Genomic DNA, 14,643 nt, shown 5'->3' with positions numbered 1-14,643 from the left:
CTGGGCCCAGGTGGAATTCTCTTCAGAGAGTCAGTGTGGACTTGTTGGGCCAAATGTTTCCAAACTGTAGGGATTCTATGATTCTATGACAGTATAAAACTCCATTTTATCACCTTCACTTCTGAAAGCAAAAAAAATTTACCAGAGAAATCAAGCTGAGAAGTTTGTTTGTACGAAAACCTTGCTTCGTGATTTATTATCAAATGAAAGTGGTTATGTCACCGACGACAATTTTTCAAATATTTTTAAGTGTGGGTATTCTGCTGTCAGACTGAAAGTCTGCCAAAGTAACAATCTATTCAAGATGGAAAAAGAGAGCAACTTGGATTTACCTATTGCATTTTGTGATATCAGGACAAGCAAAAACACTTGGTAGCAAAATCAGTATTTTTGAAGTTTAAGCACTGTTAAGCACTGGGATATATGGCAGTCAGTTTGTTTACAAATAGCAATGAAAAGCTAGACAGAATATTTCCATTTGCATTTGCATTAAAGTGTTTCATCACGTGAGATTCATGACATCTGATCTGCCATGGCTCTGAGTAACTTTTCTCATGAGATCCTCACTTCCAGAATTCTCAGTTCCCTTTTATTCATTATGAAATCCCACCCTAATAGCTCCAATTGCCCTTTCACTGTCACCATTCCCTCAGTGAGCCAGTATAACAAAGCCCATGCCAAGACTTGTATTGCCCATTTTCCCTGCATGGGCAGTCGTCTAATAAGCGAATGTCAATAGTTGACCAAACCTTTAGAACTGACTGTGACCTACCCACAAGACAGTATGAAACAATCCTGGCCCATCCCACTGGTTCAATAGCACAATGACTGATGTAACACTTGGCCTGGTAACACTTGACCTGTAGGACTGACCATGGCCAAATCCCCAGTTTGCAAGAATACAAATTTCCAAAATCTGGCGAGAGAGATCAGGCATCTGACCAACTGTCTGGTCTTGAAATACTGTTGGAGAAGTTGATGGGATTGGAGGCTAATAAGTCCCAGGACTTGATAATCTACATCACAGAGTACTGAAGGAAGTGGCCCTAGAAATAGTGGATGCATTGGTGGTCATCCTTCAAGATACTTTAGACCCAGGAACTGTTCCTACAGATTGGAGGGTAACTAATGTAATCCCACTATTTAAAAAGGGAGGGACAGAGAAAGGAGAGAATTATAGACCAGTGAGTCTGACATCAGTGGTCGGGAAGATGCTAGAGTCCATTATCATTATAGCAGAGCACTGAGAAAACAGCGCTAAGATCTGACGCAGTCAGCATGAATTTTTGAAAGGGAAATCACGCTTGACAAATACTAGAATTCTTTGAGGATGTAATGGAAGTGACTCCACAGAGGCCAGTATCCAGTCAACAAGTCACCCTTTATTTACACATGAAGAGTCCTTGACAATGATCCAACTCCCTCAGAGCCAGCTCTCAGGGTGAACAGGATGTCTGCCATTCCTGTTTATATCTTTCAGCCAGGGCTCCCTGATTGGACCAGGTTATTGGCCCCCTTCAGGGAACTCATTGTATGAGGTCTACTTGGCTGACATCATTACAATCACTGCACCTGGCCTATTCGAAAAGTTTTTCAATCATTTTGGTTATATGAACATCCAATGTAACATGATCTGGACATATTGGTTGAACAAACAATAGTCAGCGTTATGTCATGGATATTGTGGGCTATTGAGTGCTGAAGAAAGTAGTTAATTTATAAGAATGTGCATTCCTGCCATGTTAGCATTCATTTCAAGAGGGCAAGAATACAAGAACAGAAATGTACTGCTGATGCTGTTTAAGTCTCTGGTCAGATCACATTTGGAATACTGTGAGCAGTTATGGGCCCCTTATCTAAGGAAGGTTGTGCTGGCATTGGAAGGATTCCAGAGGAAGTTTGCATAATTGATCCCAGACTTGAAGGGTTTGTCATATGAAGAGAGGTGGAGGACTCTTAGTCTGCAGTCTTTGGAGTTTAGAAGGATATGGGGGGATTCTGTTGAAACTTACAGAATACTGAGAGACCTGGATTCAGTGGACATGGAGAAGATGTTTCCACAAGTACGAGAGAGTAGGCAACAAGGGCACAGCCTCAGAGTGAAGTGATGTCCCTTTAGAACAGGAATAAGGAGGAATTTCTTGAGCCAAAGGGTGGTGAATCAGCGGAACTTATTGGCACAGAAGGCTATGGAGGCCAAGCCATTGAATAAAAAAGAGAACAAAGAACAGTACATCACAGGCCCTTCGGCCCACCAACCCTGTGCCTTTCTAAAACCTTTTGCCTCGACGCAGTCTGTGTCCCTCTAATCCATGCCTGTTCATGTATCTGTCAAGGTGCCTCTTAAATGTTGTGTCTCCCACCTCCACTGGCAATGCATTCCAGACACTTACCACCCTCTGTGTAAAAATCTTGCTTCTCAATTATCCTTTAATCTTACCCCTTTTACCTCTAACATATGTCCCCTCAATTAACATTTCTACCGTGAAAAAAAGACTTCAACAATCCATGCCCCTTATTAAACCTCTATCAGGTCACCCCCTCTCAGCCTCCAACATTTATGTGAAAACAAACCAAGTTTTTCTAATCTCTCCTCATTGCTTAGCCCTTCCAAACTGGGAAACATCCTGGTAAATCTTTTCTGTATCCTCTGCCAAAACCACCACATACTTCCGGTAGAGTGGCAACCAGAACTGTATGCAATATTCCAAATGTGGCCCGTCCAAAGTTGTCTATAGCTGCAACATGACTAGCTCCATATACTCTATGCCCCGTCCGATGAAGGCAAGCATGCCTTACAACTTCTTGACCACCTATCCATTTGTGTTCCCACATTCAGGGAACTGTTGACCTGTATGCCTAAATCTCTGTCTTTAATACAGAGATATATAGGTTCTTGATTAGTAAAAGGATCAAGGTTGTGGGGGGAAGGCGGGAGAATAGGGTTAAGAAACATCAATCATGATTAAGAGATAGTAGGAACTGCAGATGCTGGAGAAAGATGAAGGGTCTAGGCCTGAAACATCAGCCTTCCTGCTCCTATGATGCTGCTTGGCCTGCTGTGTTCATCCTGCTCTACACCTTGTTATCTCAATCATGATTAACTCTGCTCTGCCATTCAATTAGCCAAATGATTTAATTCTACTTCTACGTCTCATAATATATATATATATAATATGTAATTTTTATTGAAGAAAGTTGACACAGGCCAATGCTGATGAACTACCCATGGGAACTATTGAAGTTAAACACAGTTGAGAACACTTTGTGACAAAACATTTGTGTAGAAAGTGAAATTTCACAAATGTTGAGTCATGAAGAAATATTACACGATTCTTTTGAAAACTCAATTGTAATCATTCAAGACCATGATCAGTGTGTGTAGTGATTGGAATCAGGTGGACCTTGTTAAGTATGAGGTCCTTGACTGGCGTTGTTAACTTGGGCTAATTCGGAAGCCCAGGCTGACCAATATAAACAGGGGATTTAGAATCTCTTCAGTTGAGGGGACTGACTCTAAGCTGGCTGGCAACAGCAGCGTACTGTGCTCAAGTAAATAAAGGGTGACTTGGTGACAGGATACCAGCCTCTGTGCAGTTATTTCAGTGTGTAACAGTTGTGATTTTACAGATTTAAATAAAGAGAACCTTAATGTATATATTTCAAACTATTTTCATAGAATTTGAAGAAAACCAATCAATCTACTGTTCTTTGAAAAGTGGCAATGACTGCACAATATCATTCCGTATTGTTAATGATCAACATGGAAGATCATTTCTTTATGATCTTGAACAAACAGGTGAGCTTGGATAATACAAGGGTTTATACCTACATGTAAAAGTCTTGATGAGCTATTTCATTCATTTTCACAACACTGGATGTAATGTATTTGCATGGCAAAAATTAGCAACCTGCTAGAATGTGGAATAATCTGGTTGATTTCAAATTAAATATCTCAACTAAATACCAAGCATTCAAAAAAACTTAATTTCATTGATGGGGCCAATGAAGAATAACTATGCTGGCAATAAAACTAATTATTTTAAAGAATTACTGATCCCAATGGCAAGTGAGGAGATGACAATTTATTACAGAATTTTATGAAGTTAGTTTGAACCACCAGATAAGGAATTTAAGAACAAGATTAGAGCATTCCGTCCCACAAATCAATTCCAGGTCAATCAGATCATAGCTGATCTGCATCTTATCTCCACTGCCCTGACTTTGGTCCTTATCCCTTGGTAACCTCACTTAACAATGGTCATGGAATGTTCGCCCCTATTTTAAGGAATTGGAGTATAAGAATGAGGAAGTCTTACTGCAACTGTACAAGGTGGTGAGACCATATCTAGAGTACGGTGAGCAGTTTTGGTCCCCTTATTTAAGGAATGACATCATTTCATTGGAGAAAGTTCAGAGAAGATTCAGTAGGACAATCCCTGGTTATGGGGTTATCTTAAGAGCAAAGGCTAAACAGCTTGAGACACTGCTCATTGGAGCTTAGAAGAATGAGAGGTGATCTCATTGAGACATATCGGATTCTTAAGTGGCTTCACAGGGTAAATACTAAGAGGATGTTTCCTGTCATGGGCGAACGTAGGGCCAGAGAGCATAGTCTCAAATAAAGGGTGTCAATTTAAGACTGAGATGAGGAGGAAATTCATCTCCCAGAAGGTTGAGAGTCTCTGGAACTCTTTGCCACAGAGAGTTGTGAGGACAGACTCCTTGTGTAGAATAAGGCTGAGATAGATAGACTCTTGATCAAGGGTTATGTGGAAAATGGAGGAAAGTTGATAACAGGAATGTCAGATCAGCCATGATCCTATTGAATGGTGCAGCAGGCTTGAGGGGTTGAACAGCCTACTCCTTTTCCTATTTTTTATGGTCTTATGGTCTAACACTACAGTATCAATCGTAGTCTTTCAAATTTCAATTAACCAGCATTTACAGTCTTTAGGAGAGAAAGTGTTCCAGATTTCCACTTCCATTTCAGCAAAATGAAATATTTCCTGAGCTCCCTCATAAAAGTCTTACTATGATTTAAAGGTTGTGTCCTCTTGTTCTGGATTCTTCCACGAATGCAAGTACTTTATCTGTGTATGTGCATTGAATTCCTTTAACATTTCAAATGCTTCAATGAAACCACCTTCAACATTCTAAAATAAAATTTCTTTCAACTAAGTTTTTATGACTTTCTCTCGTAATGTAACCCTTTTAGCGCTAGTATCATTCTGGTGAATTTGAGCTGTACCCCCTCCAAGACTAAAAGATTCCCCCTGACGTTTGATGTCCATAGCTGAATAGAATACTCCAGATGATCTCCGCACACATAAAACATAACTTCCTTTCCTTTGTATTCCAGTTTCTTTGATATAAACAGCAACAACCTATTAGCCTAAGATTATTTTGGAACACATGCTATTTAGGGACGTTTTTATGTGAACATCTTCGCTTTTCGACAGCAACTAATTTCTAATCACTTAAAAATATTCCAATTTATCACACCATCACTTTTGGATCTATACTGCATCCTATGTATATAGGATGCTCCCTGCTCCCATCTGTATAATTTATTGTACCTCCTAACGTATTAGTCTTTGAAAACCTAAAAGTGAAGGAATAGAGTTGTAAATTCAAGTCACAGGATGACATTGGATTCCTTTGGATATACAGAATAGAAACAGACTATTTGACCCAAGATCTCATGACTCTGTTTAAGCTCCATTCAAACCACCTTTCACCACAACCTCCCACATTTCCTTTCCTAAATCTATCATCACTACAGTCAATTCTCTTCTCCATCATAGGCTTGTCCAGCTGTCACTTAAATGAATCTTTACTATCTTTAATCATCTCAAATATTCTGCATGGTTCCACATTCTTAGCTTCACCTGAGGTAAGAAGTTCCCTCTAAATTGCCTTTTAGATATCTTGGTGACAAGCCTTATATTGATGACCTAGTTGTGCTGTTTCTCACAGGAAGAAGCATTCTCTCTTGTTCCTATGCAATCAAAATCTTTCATTTTTAAAAATATCTCTATTAGAGGATCACACCCCAGATATGTATCAAGAAGAAAGAGCTGAAGCTGCCAATCTATGATATTAGTTTTGTGAAATTCTGCACCATTTCCAGTGCCTCTATATCCTTTTTAAATATGGTGACTAGAACTGCACACAGCGTAACAATGGTAATTTAACTGAGGTTTGATAGAGATTTAACATAATTTCCCTACTTTTAACATTTTATCACTCTGGAAATAAAGCCCAGTTTTTGTTTTGCTGTTTTATGATTGTGCTAACCCGTGGCATGCAAAATTAAGGTTTCAGAAAAGACCCCTCGATATTAATATTTATTGTTTGCAAAATGTACACAATGTGTCAAAAAAAACTGGAAAAAATTTTCCCTTTCTAAGCCCAACCCTTCCGCACTCCTAATTCATAGGTCTCACACAAATCTGTAACCCTTTTTTTAAAATTTAACCTATTTTTTTAATCAACCTGTTCAGTGATATTATTACACACTTCTGGAGCAGGGGGGACTTGAACCCAGACCTCCCAGTCCGGGGTAGAGGCACTACCACTGCCCCTCAAGAGGTATTTACAATCTTATTAATTTTTCAAAAAATTAAACTATTTTTCTAATCAATCTGTTCAGAGATATTATTGCACACCTCTGGAGCAGGTAAGACTTGAACCAAGGCCTCTCAGTTCAGGGGTAGGGACACTACTACTGCACCACAGGAAGCTCACCCCACAATCTTATAACTGATGGTTCACAAATCACATCAGCTACGAGTTCTTCCCAAATATTCCCAATACTTCGGAATACTCCAGTCCCAATTTCTTTTGAGAACTGCCAAAGTCTAATACTAACCGATGGTTGGAGAGGTTTAGGGGCTTATAGGTTTCCAGTAGATTTGCTTTGAAGGGATGGTTGTAGCAGATAATTTAAATACGTCTACAAATGATTTTGGAGGATGGGAAGAGAACATCATATGTCACATTTCAATATGGAGCTGAAAATATTTTCATGTTATGGCTGGAAAATGAAAATATAGAAAGTTATCACAGACTTTGGCATTGCAGGGAGTCCTGCAAGTTGTTCCAGCTGATTTAAGGAAAATGACTTCTAACGTGTAATCTCAATTTGCAAACAGTGAGTGTGATTTCTTTTATGGGAGAAAATACAATCTGTGCTTAAAGACCTTAAAAATGAAGTTCTAACATATACAAATCCTGCACTTTGCCCAAGTTTTATCTGTCACATGCTATGTTTCACATTTAAGCAGCATTTCTCCAGGTCCTGCTGCCACTGATTAGCTGAAATTTCTTATTCATTAACAGCAACAAATTCCTTGAGATCAGACAATGAATATACCAATTGACACATTGTGAGCAAAAACTAATATTGATAATTACTACAGAGATAGTAGGAACTGCAGATGCTGGAGAATCTGAGATAACAAGGTGTAGAGCTGGATGAACACACAGGCCAAGCAGCATCAGAGGAGCAGAAAGGCTGACGTTTCAATTGATAATTACTAATCGTGATAATTTGGAGAAAAATCCTCTCAACAACCAACCATCACAATAAACATAAGCAAGGAGCAGAATGAGAAACAAATTTTTCTATATGTTTCTGTCATGTATTTCCTCAGTCACAGTGAGCACAACAAATGTAACGGGCAAATACAATTTATAGCAAGAAAAAGTTAAACAATAATTCAGCTTACCCACGAAATTGTCCATTCATTTTGAAATACGTCAGTGGTTTTGCTCTCTGCTTCCAATCTTTCCAGGATCTGATAGCTGAAAAAGAACATAAACAAAGAAGCAGAAATAAATAACTCCATCTGTTTCACTTGTTTTGCCCATTTGAATCCCTTACTGACTTTTCCAGGTGTACCAATAACTGCTGTGCTTTTTGAGTGTTTTGCTGCATCTGTGGATATAGAGTAATGCCTCTACAGAAGTCTTTTAAGCTGGATTTTAAGAATAATGTAGTGTTCCTTATATTAGTAATGAAACCGCAGTACCATTCTTGAAAATCAACCATAAAAATTCACAGCAACAAACTTTAATGTTTTTATCAAGGGTTTAGAAGTCAATAGGTACAATCCCTACTCTACATTGGAGAAACTACACGCAAGACTGGGTGACCGCTTTGCAGAACACCGCCATTCTGCGTGCAAGCATGACCCCGACCTTCCCGTAGCCAGTCATTTTAAAACAGCTTCTTGCTCACATGCCTGCTTGTCTGTCCTCAGCATGCTGCATTGCTCCAGAGAATCACAGCGCAAACTGGAGGAGCAACATCTCATCTTCAAAATGGGCAGTTTACAACCTTCTAGGCTCAATATTGAGTTCAACACCTTCAAATTGTGAACCCATTCCCTCCGTTTCTTTTAGCTTTGCTTGTTACATTTTCTGTCACCTTCTACATTATGTGTTTTACAATTCAACATTTATTCCAACTCCTTTTGTTCTTGTGCAATAATTAGCTTGCATAGACAAGCCTGCTTATTTTGTATGAAATATGCAAGGCAGTGTGCGCAAGATAAATAGTAAATGCTCATTTGCAATAGTACTGCCAAACTAATGTCCTTTAATTCTCTCTTATTCAGCAAAGAGTACAATGTTAATAAATTGTGTAACTCAATTTTAATAAAATATGCATTTATTGTAAGGAATAAGATTGTATAGAAATGAAACTAAACCCAGAATTGATATTAGTAAATGACAACATTCACTGAAGCATTATTCGCTTTCCTGAACTGACAGAAAAATAAGCCTTAGCTTCTTTCCAGAGGCTTTATATCTATGTTTGTTAAAAATAGACAGTTAGAGCATAGTGCCCCATCACTCCAGTGATCCGCACATCCCATATTCATGAGTAAAGTGCATCGACTAAAGAATTAACACAAGCTTTCCCCCCATACTTATTACCAGGATCACGTAGCTTTTTACCAGAGAATTGTTAATCAAAATCAGAGCAAAGTCATAACAACAAAAAATCATGTTAATCAGAAACAATACCAATTATTTTTGACACTCAGGAAATTTATTGCTGAGAGAATGAGTGCCTAACAATGACATGCATCAACATCATCTCTTCTGATCAATTACATCTTCAAACAATCAGGCTGACTTTCTCATAAGAACTGTTAAGACTCAAGAATTTCCTTTGCATCTCCAGGTTAATGTCTAAGATATGGCTGAGAGCAATCCAGGAAAAAGATTATGGAGACAATTAAAATATTGTGCAAACATATAAACTTATTTGTAGAAAATTGAAAATGGGAAAAAAGACTTCATGAATGACAATCAAAAATAAGGTGGCATGGTGACTCAGTGTTTAGCACTGCTACCTCACAGCACCGGGGACCTGGGTTTGATTCTATCCTCGGGCAACCGTCTGTGTGGAGTTTGCACATTCTCCCCCTGTCTGCCTGATTTTCCTCTGGGGGCTCCGGTTTCCTTCTACAGCCCAAAGATGTGCAGGTCAGGTGGATTAGCCATGATAAATTTCCCATAGTGTGCAGCGATGTGTATGTTAACTGGAATGGCAATGGGAAATGCAGAGTTAGGGTAGGGGAGTGGGTTTGGGTGGGATGTTCTTCAGAAGGTTGGTGTGGACTCGATGGGCCAAATGACCTGCTTCAACATGTAGGGATTCTACGATTCTACTAATCATTCATTTGGGAAACAAAAAGACTATTTGCTTTTCTTTTGGCATGGCAGGGATGTACCATGAAAATAGACATGTGATGTGGTTACTCAAGGTATAAGTGTGAGGGTGGAAATATTGAAATCAGGAGATTATGTGATTCAGAAATATGTACAACTGGAATTGGCAGCCTTCATGCTGAGAGACAGTTCCTGCCTATTCTCAGCTGGTGGTTTTCAGATATAAAAAGTAATATCAGTGCTGGCTAGTTCAGAAAACTATTGCATATATACATGTAAAATTTGAATTTTTCAGACCAAGAATTCAGAACAAAAGTGTTGTGGTTGATATGTGTATTTGATTTGGACCCAAGTGATATCTAAAAACAAAACCCAACATAATTAATTAAATTGAAAACTAACAGCACTAAAATAATTTATATTTATTATTTTACCTAATCAGATCACTTCTAAAAATTGATTAAATAAAAACAAAACTTAAATAGAGAAATTTTTGATCATTTATTTATGGGTGCTCATTTTTATTAGAATGTATACATTTATAATAAAATTAAATCATTAACATCTCCAGTATTATACTTTGGTTCTGAAATTTTTTGGCCTTCCACACCTGAAAGACTAGGATTGACTTTTAGATGAGTACATACAGTAATTTACCATAAATCTTTATTTAAGTAATAAGCAGTGCAACAAGACTTAAACTACATCGGTATTGCATCAAACTATAGTGCAGTGTACTACATCGAATGTTATATTTCACTTTGATCTCTCATTCTCTGTCATTAACTCTCGTGCTTATGACCACTTCTCAACATAAAAATAAGCATCTTGCATCTTAACAATTCTCAAACATTGAAATATTGTATTCTCTGTACAGAGTGCCCCTTGCCTCCAAATGTACTAATGATAGTTTTGGGAATAGCTTTGGCAATCCTTGTGGTCGGTTTGGTTATCCTCAGTATCTGGAAGATGTTTATATCCATTCACGATCGCAAAGAAGTGGCCAAATTTGAAGCAGAACGAGCAAAAGCTAAGTGGCAAACGGTATGCATGTACAATTATATAATAAGTCTTATTGTTAATTTCCATTTTGAATTTAATACAGACAGCAAATATGTAAAGGCCTAAGAAATTAAGAGAGATGCAATACATGTTTTCTAATACTAATAAGCAGGATAGATAAAGCTGTTATGGGCAATATGGAAATAGTTGTTAATTGAGCGTGGGTAATTGTAAATTTCAGATTAGGTTTGTAATTATTATTGCTATTGGCATGGCTTTAAAATCATTTGAAATGACAACGAAACAAAAGTCATAGATACAAAATGTGCTATACACCTACCATGGCAATTGAGGAATTCACTAATAATGGATTAGTTTGATATAAGTAAGTGCATAAATTTCTCTAACTTCATACTGTATTATTACATTTTCAGGGTACAAATCCACTTTACAGAGGGTCAATTTCCACATTTAAAAATGTGACCTATAAAAATTATGGAAAAAAGGAAGTCACTACTATTGGGAATTAATGCTTAATTTATTGGAAAATTGTAAGTTTAACCAATGGACCTGATGCACTTTTATGTTTGCTTTTGTCTCAATCATCTACATTTATATGCATGTTTTAGAATTTTGTCTGCCTCGTGTATATAAAGTTTGTAACACCATGTGTATATTTTGAATACTTATTGTATATATCAGAATGGTTGTGATATTTTAATAGAAAATTGTATTTATATAATGTGTTTAACATATTACGACATCCCAAGGCACTTCACAGAACGTTATCAAATAAAATTTGACACCATGCAGATAAGGAGATATTAGGGAATGTGACTAAATAGGAGATTTTAAAAATTGCCTCCAAAGAGAAGCCTGCTGTAGAGAATGAAAAGATTTTGGGGAAAATCTTCAGAATTCAGTGCCTACGTAGCTGAAAGAATGACTACAAAGAGTGAAATGATCAAAATAGAGGATGTGCAAGTACCATGCATTGCACGATTCTGGCACTCTCAGTATTATAGTCCTGTGAAAGCTTGCAGAGTTTCAAGTATCATATAAAAGTCGTAAATATGCAGAAAAAAAAGAAAGCTCTTCATTTCAAAAATCTGTTTCCAGTCACCTTCCTGAGTATGAACATTGATGGTGTAGTGGACAGTGAAGAAGGTTATCTCAGAGTACAACGGGACCTTGATCAGATGGGCCAATGGGCCAAGGAATATCAAATGGAGTTTAATTTAGATAAATGTTGCCTTTTGGATAGGCAAATCAGTGCAGGACTTATACACTTAATGGTAGGGCCCTGGGGAGTGTTGCTGAACAAAGAGATGGAGGGGTGCAAATACAAAGTTTCTTGAAAGTGGAGCCAAAGGTAGACAGGCTGGTGAAGAAGGCATTTGGCATGTTTGCCTTCATTGGTCAGTGCATTGAGTACAGGACATGGAACATCATGTTGAGGCTGTACAGGACATTGGTTAGGCCACTTTTGGAATGCTGCAATCAATTTTGGTCTCTCTGCTATTGGAAAGATGTGAAACTTGAAAGGGTTCAGCAAAGATTTACAAGGACGTTGCTGGGATTGGAGGGGTTGAACTATAGGGAGGGGCTGAATAGGCTGGGGCTATTTTCCCTGGAGCGTCAAGGGCTGAGGGATGGCCTAATAGAGGTTTATAAAATCATGACATGGATAGGGTCAATAGGCAAGGTCTTCTTCCCAGGGTAGGGGAGTCCACAACTAGAGGGCATAGGTTTAAGGTGACAGGGCAAAGATTTAAAAGGGACCTGAGGGGTAACATTTTCACGCAGAGGATGGTGCAAGTATGGAACGAGCTGCCAGTGGAGGTGGGTACAATTACAACATTTAAAAGGCATCTGGATGGGTACCTGAATATGAAGGGTTTGGAGGGATATGGGCCAAATGTTGGCAAATAGGATTAGATCAGTTTAGGATATCTGGTAAACACGAATGAGTTGGACCAAAGTGTCTGTTTCCATGCTGTATAACCCTATGACTGTAATGTGGTTGTAATTATCCAATTCTTAAGAGTAGAGGAGTGCAATTGCTACAGTTTCTCTGTAGAAAAATCAATTCTAAATTTTCAAATACTACTGTAATATGTTCATACTATGTGCTTAAAAACATAGCCTTGGAAAATTGCTCTCTGAAAAATTATTGTCTTTGTTTTAAATTACTATTTTAATGGAAATGTAACCTACAGACTTCAAATAGGTTAGCAGCTCCGTTAGAGTTATGGACAAGGGAAAGTGATCTGATAGTTTTATTGTGCAGACACTAAATTCTATTATGTAATTTCTAGACTTTATGGTCATATTTTCTCTATATGTAAAACTTATTGAAGAAATTCCAGTAGTTATGAGGAAAACTATAGAGCAAAACTGTTATAAACAGTGAGTTCTGTTTTTATTTACAGCTTTACTCATATGGTGAGACATTAAAAATAGATAAGATTAAAAAGTGGAGAAATCATTGATAAACTAATCAAATTCAGAGATGAAACATCTGGACTAGATGAGTGTATCTGTGCATTTAAAAACATAGGGAAGACACAGACAGAGACTTACTTGTCATTTACATATTAAATACCTGAGAAAAGGGAATAGTACCAGAGAACATGTAGACAGCTAATGTGATTTTTACATTTAAAAAGTGATAAAGAATAAAGCTAGAGAACTATAGATCAATTGGCTTAATAGCAATGGTAGGAAAGATAATAGAATCTTTACTGAAATATGTAACAGAAAAGCATAAAAGCTGAAAATATAAAGAATAATCAGCATAGATTTCAAAAGGGACAAAAACTTGACAAGACTTAGTAAATTCTTTGAACTGGGAACAGAAAGGGTAGATGAGGGTAATGTAGTAGATGTGGAATAGCCTTCAGTAAGGTATTGCTCAGTGGGCTCATGATTACTGTCAGTCCATATGGAGTCAGGAAACAAGTAGCAGAACAGACAACGAGCTGAACATCAGGCCAAATACAGAATGAAATGTTTCCTCTTTCAAACTAAATTTCAAGAGCAAGAGAGTTCCTGGACAGAAACACTTGGCTTACTTTGGTCAGAAATCTCATTGGATCATCCATTAATTGGGAAGCCAAATAGAATTGCGAATCTGGAGCAGGAAGTTGGTCTACTAGGACCTGTTATCCAATCAGAGGCTGACATCTCCAGAACTGAGAATCACTAGGCCAGGATATCTTCCCCTTTTCCCCGCAAAACCTTGGATGAAGGATCACCATTGAGAAATCTAAGTGCTGCTTGGGATTGGGGTTACTGGATCGGGAGTCATAAGAAGAGGAGGCAGGGGAGTATGGAGCGAAGGCTGGGGTGTGGCTCCTAGAGGCTAACCCCTGCCCCAGATCTATTACCTCAGAATTGCACAAAACAGTAGAGATTGAGACCCCACCAAACTGAAAGCTTGCATGGACTGGTTTACCACTTTGATAGCATGGCTCTTTCCCGTGTCACCTGATGGTGAGGTAATCACAGCCCAGGTAGATTACCACCTTTAAGTTGTTATTGACTGCACACTTAGGGGCCTTAACTGACAAGGCAGGAAGGTTGACCATGGGCCTTCACACCCAAAACTTATTTAATGGGTGACCTCACCCATTAAATAGTCAGATCACCCTTCTTCAGAACTCAGTTCTCTGAAGAAGGGTTACTGGACCCAAAACGATAACTCTGCTTTCTCTTCACAGATGCTGCCAGACTTGCTGAGTTTTTCCATCAATTCCTGATTTTTGTCTCATTCCCGGCACTCATTGTTGATCCCAAAAGGATATGAAATGTCAAATTCAAGGATGAAGTGCTGCTCTTTGAGAATCTATTGAGCAGTTTGGGACCCTAAAGGCACAGGTATTAGATTGGCAGTGGGACAGAGAATTAAAATGGCAAGCAACCAGAAGCTCAAGATGCACTTACAGACTGAAG

General features: G+C 38.2%; 1 protein-coding gene across 2 annotated transcripts in view; it reads left to right on the top strand.

Annotated features, from left to right (window-relative positions):
- Window positions 1-11,917, top strand: part of itgb6 (integrin, beta 6) — an 87,335-nt gene extending 75,418 nt beyond the window's left edge. For both annotated transcript variants that reach the window (XM_020531543.2, XM_020531544.2), the window contains 3 exons: window positions 3,680-3,799; window positions 10,565-10,731; window positions 11,124-11,917. In XM_020531543.2, coding sequence (XP_020387132.2) covers window positions 3,680-3,799; window positions 10,565-10,731; window positions 11,124-11,219 — 383 coding nt within the window. In that variant the 3' untranslated portion in view covers window positions 11,220-11,917. The remainder of the gene's footprint in view (window positions 1-3,679; window positions 3,800-10,564; window positions 10,732-11,123) is intronic.
- The last annotated feature ends 2,726 nt before the right edge of the window (window positions 11,918-14,643 follow it).

Source organism: Rhincodon typus, chromosome 7, assembly GCF_021869965.1.
Source record: "Rhincodon typus isolate 14 chromosome 7, sRhiTyp1.1, whole genome shotgun sequence".
Taxonomy (NCBI): Eukaryota; Metazoa; Chordata; class Chondrichthyes; order Orectolobiformes; family Rhincodontidae; genus Rhincodon; species Rhincodon typus.
The sequence above is the reverse complement of the archived record's forward strand: the minus strand, read 5'-3'. Positions and strand labels throughout refer to the sequence as shown.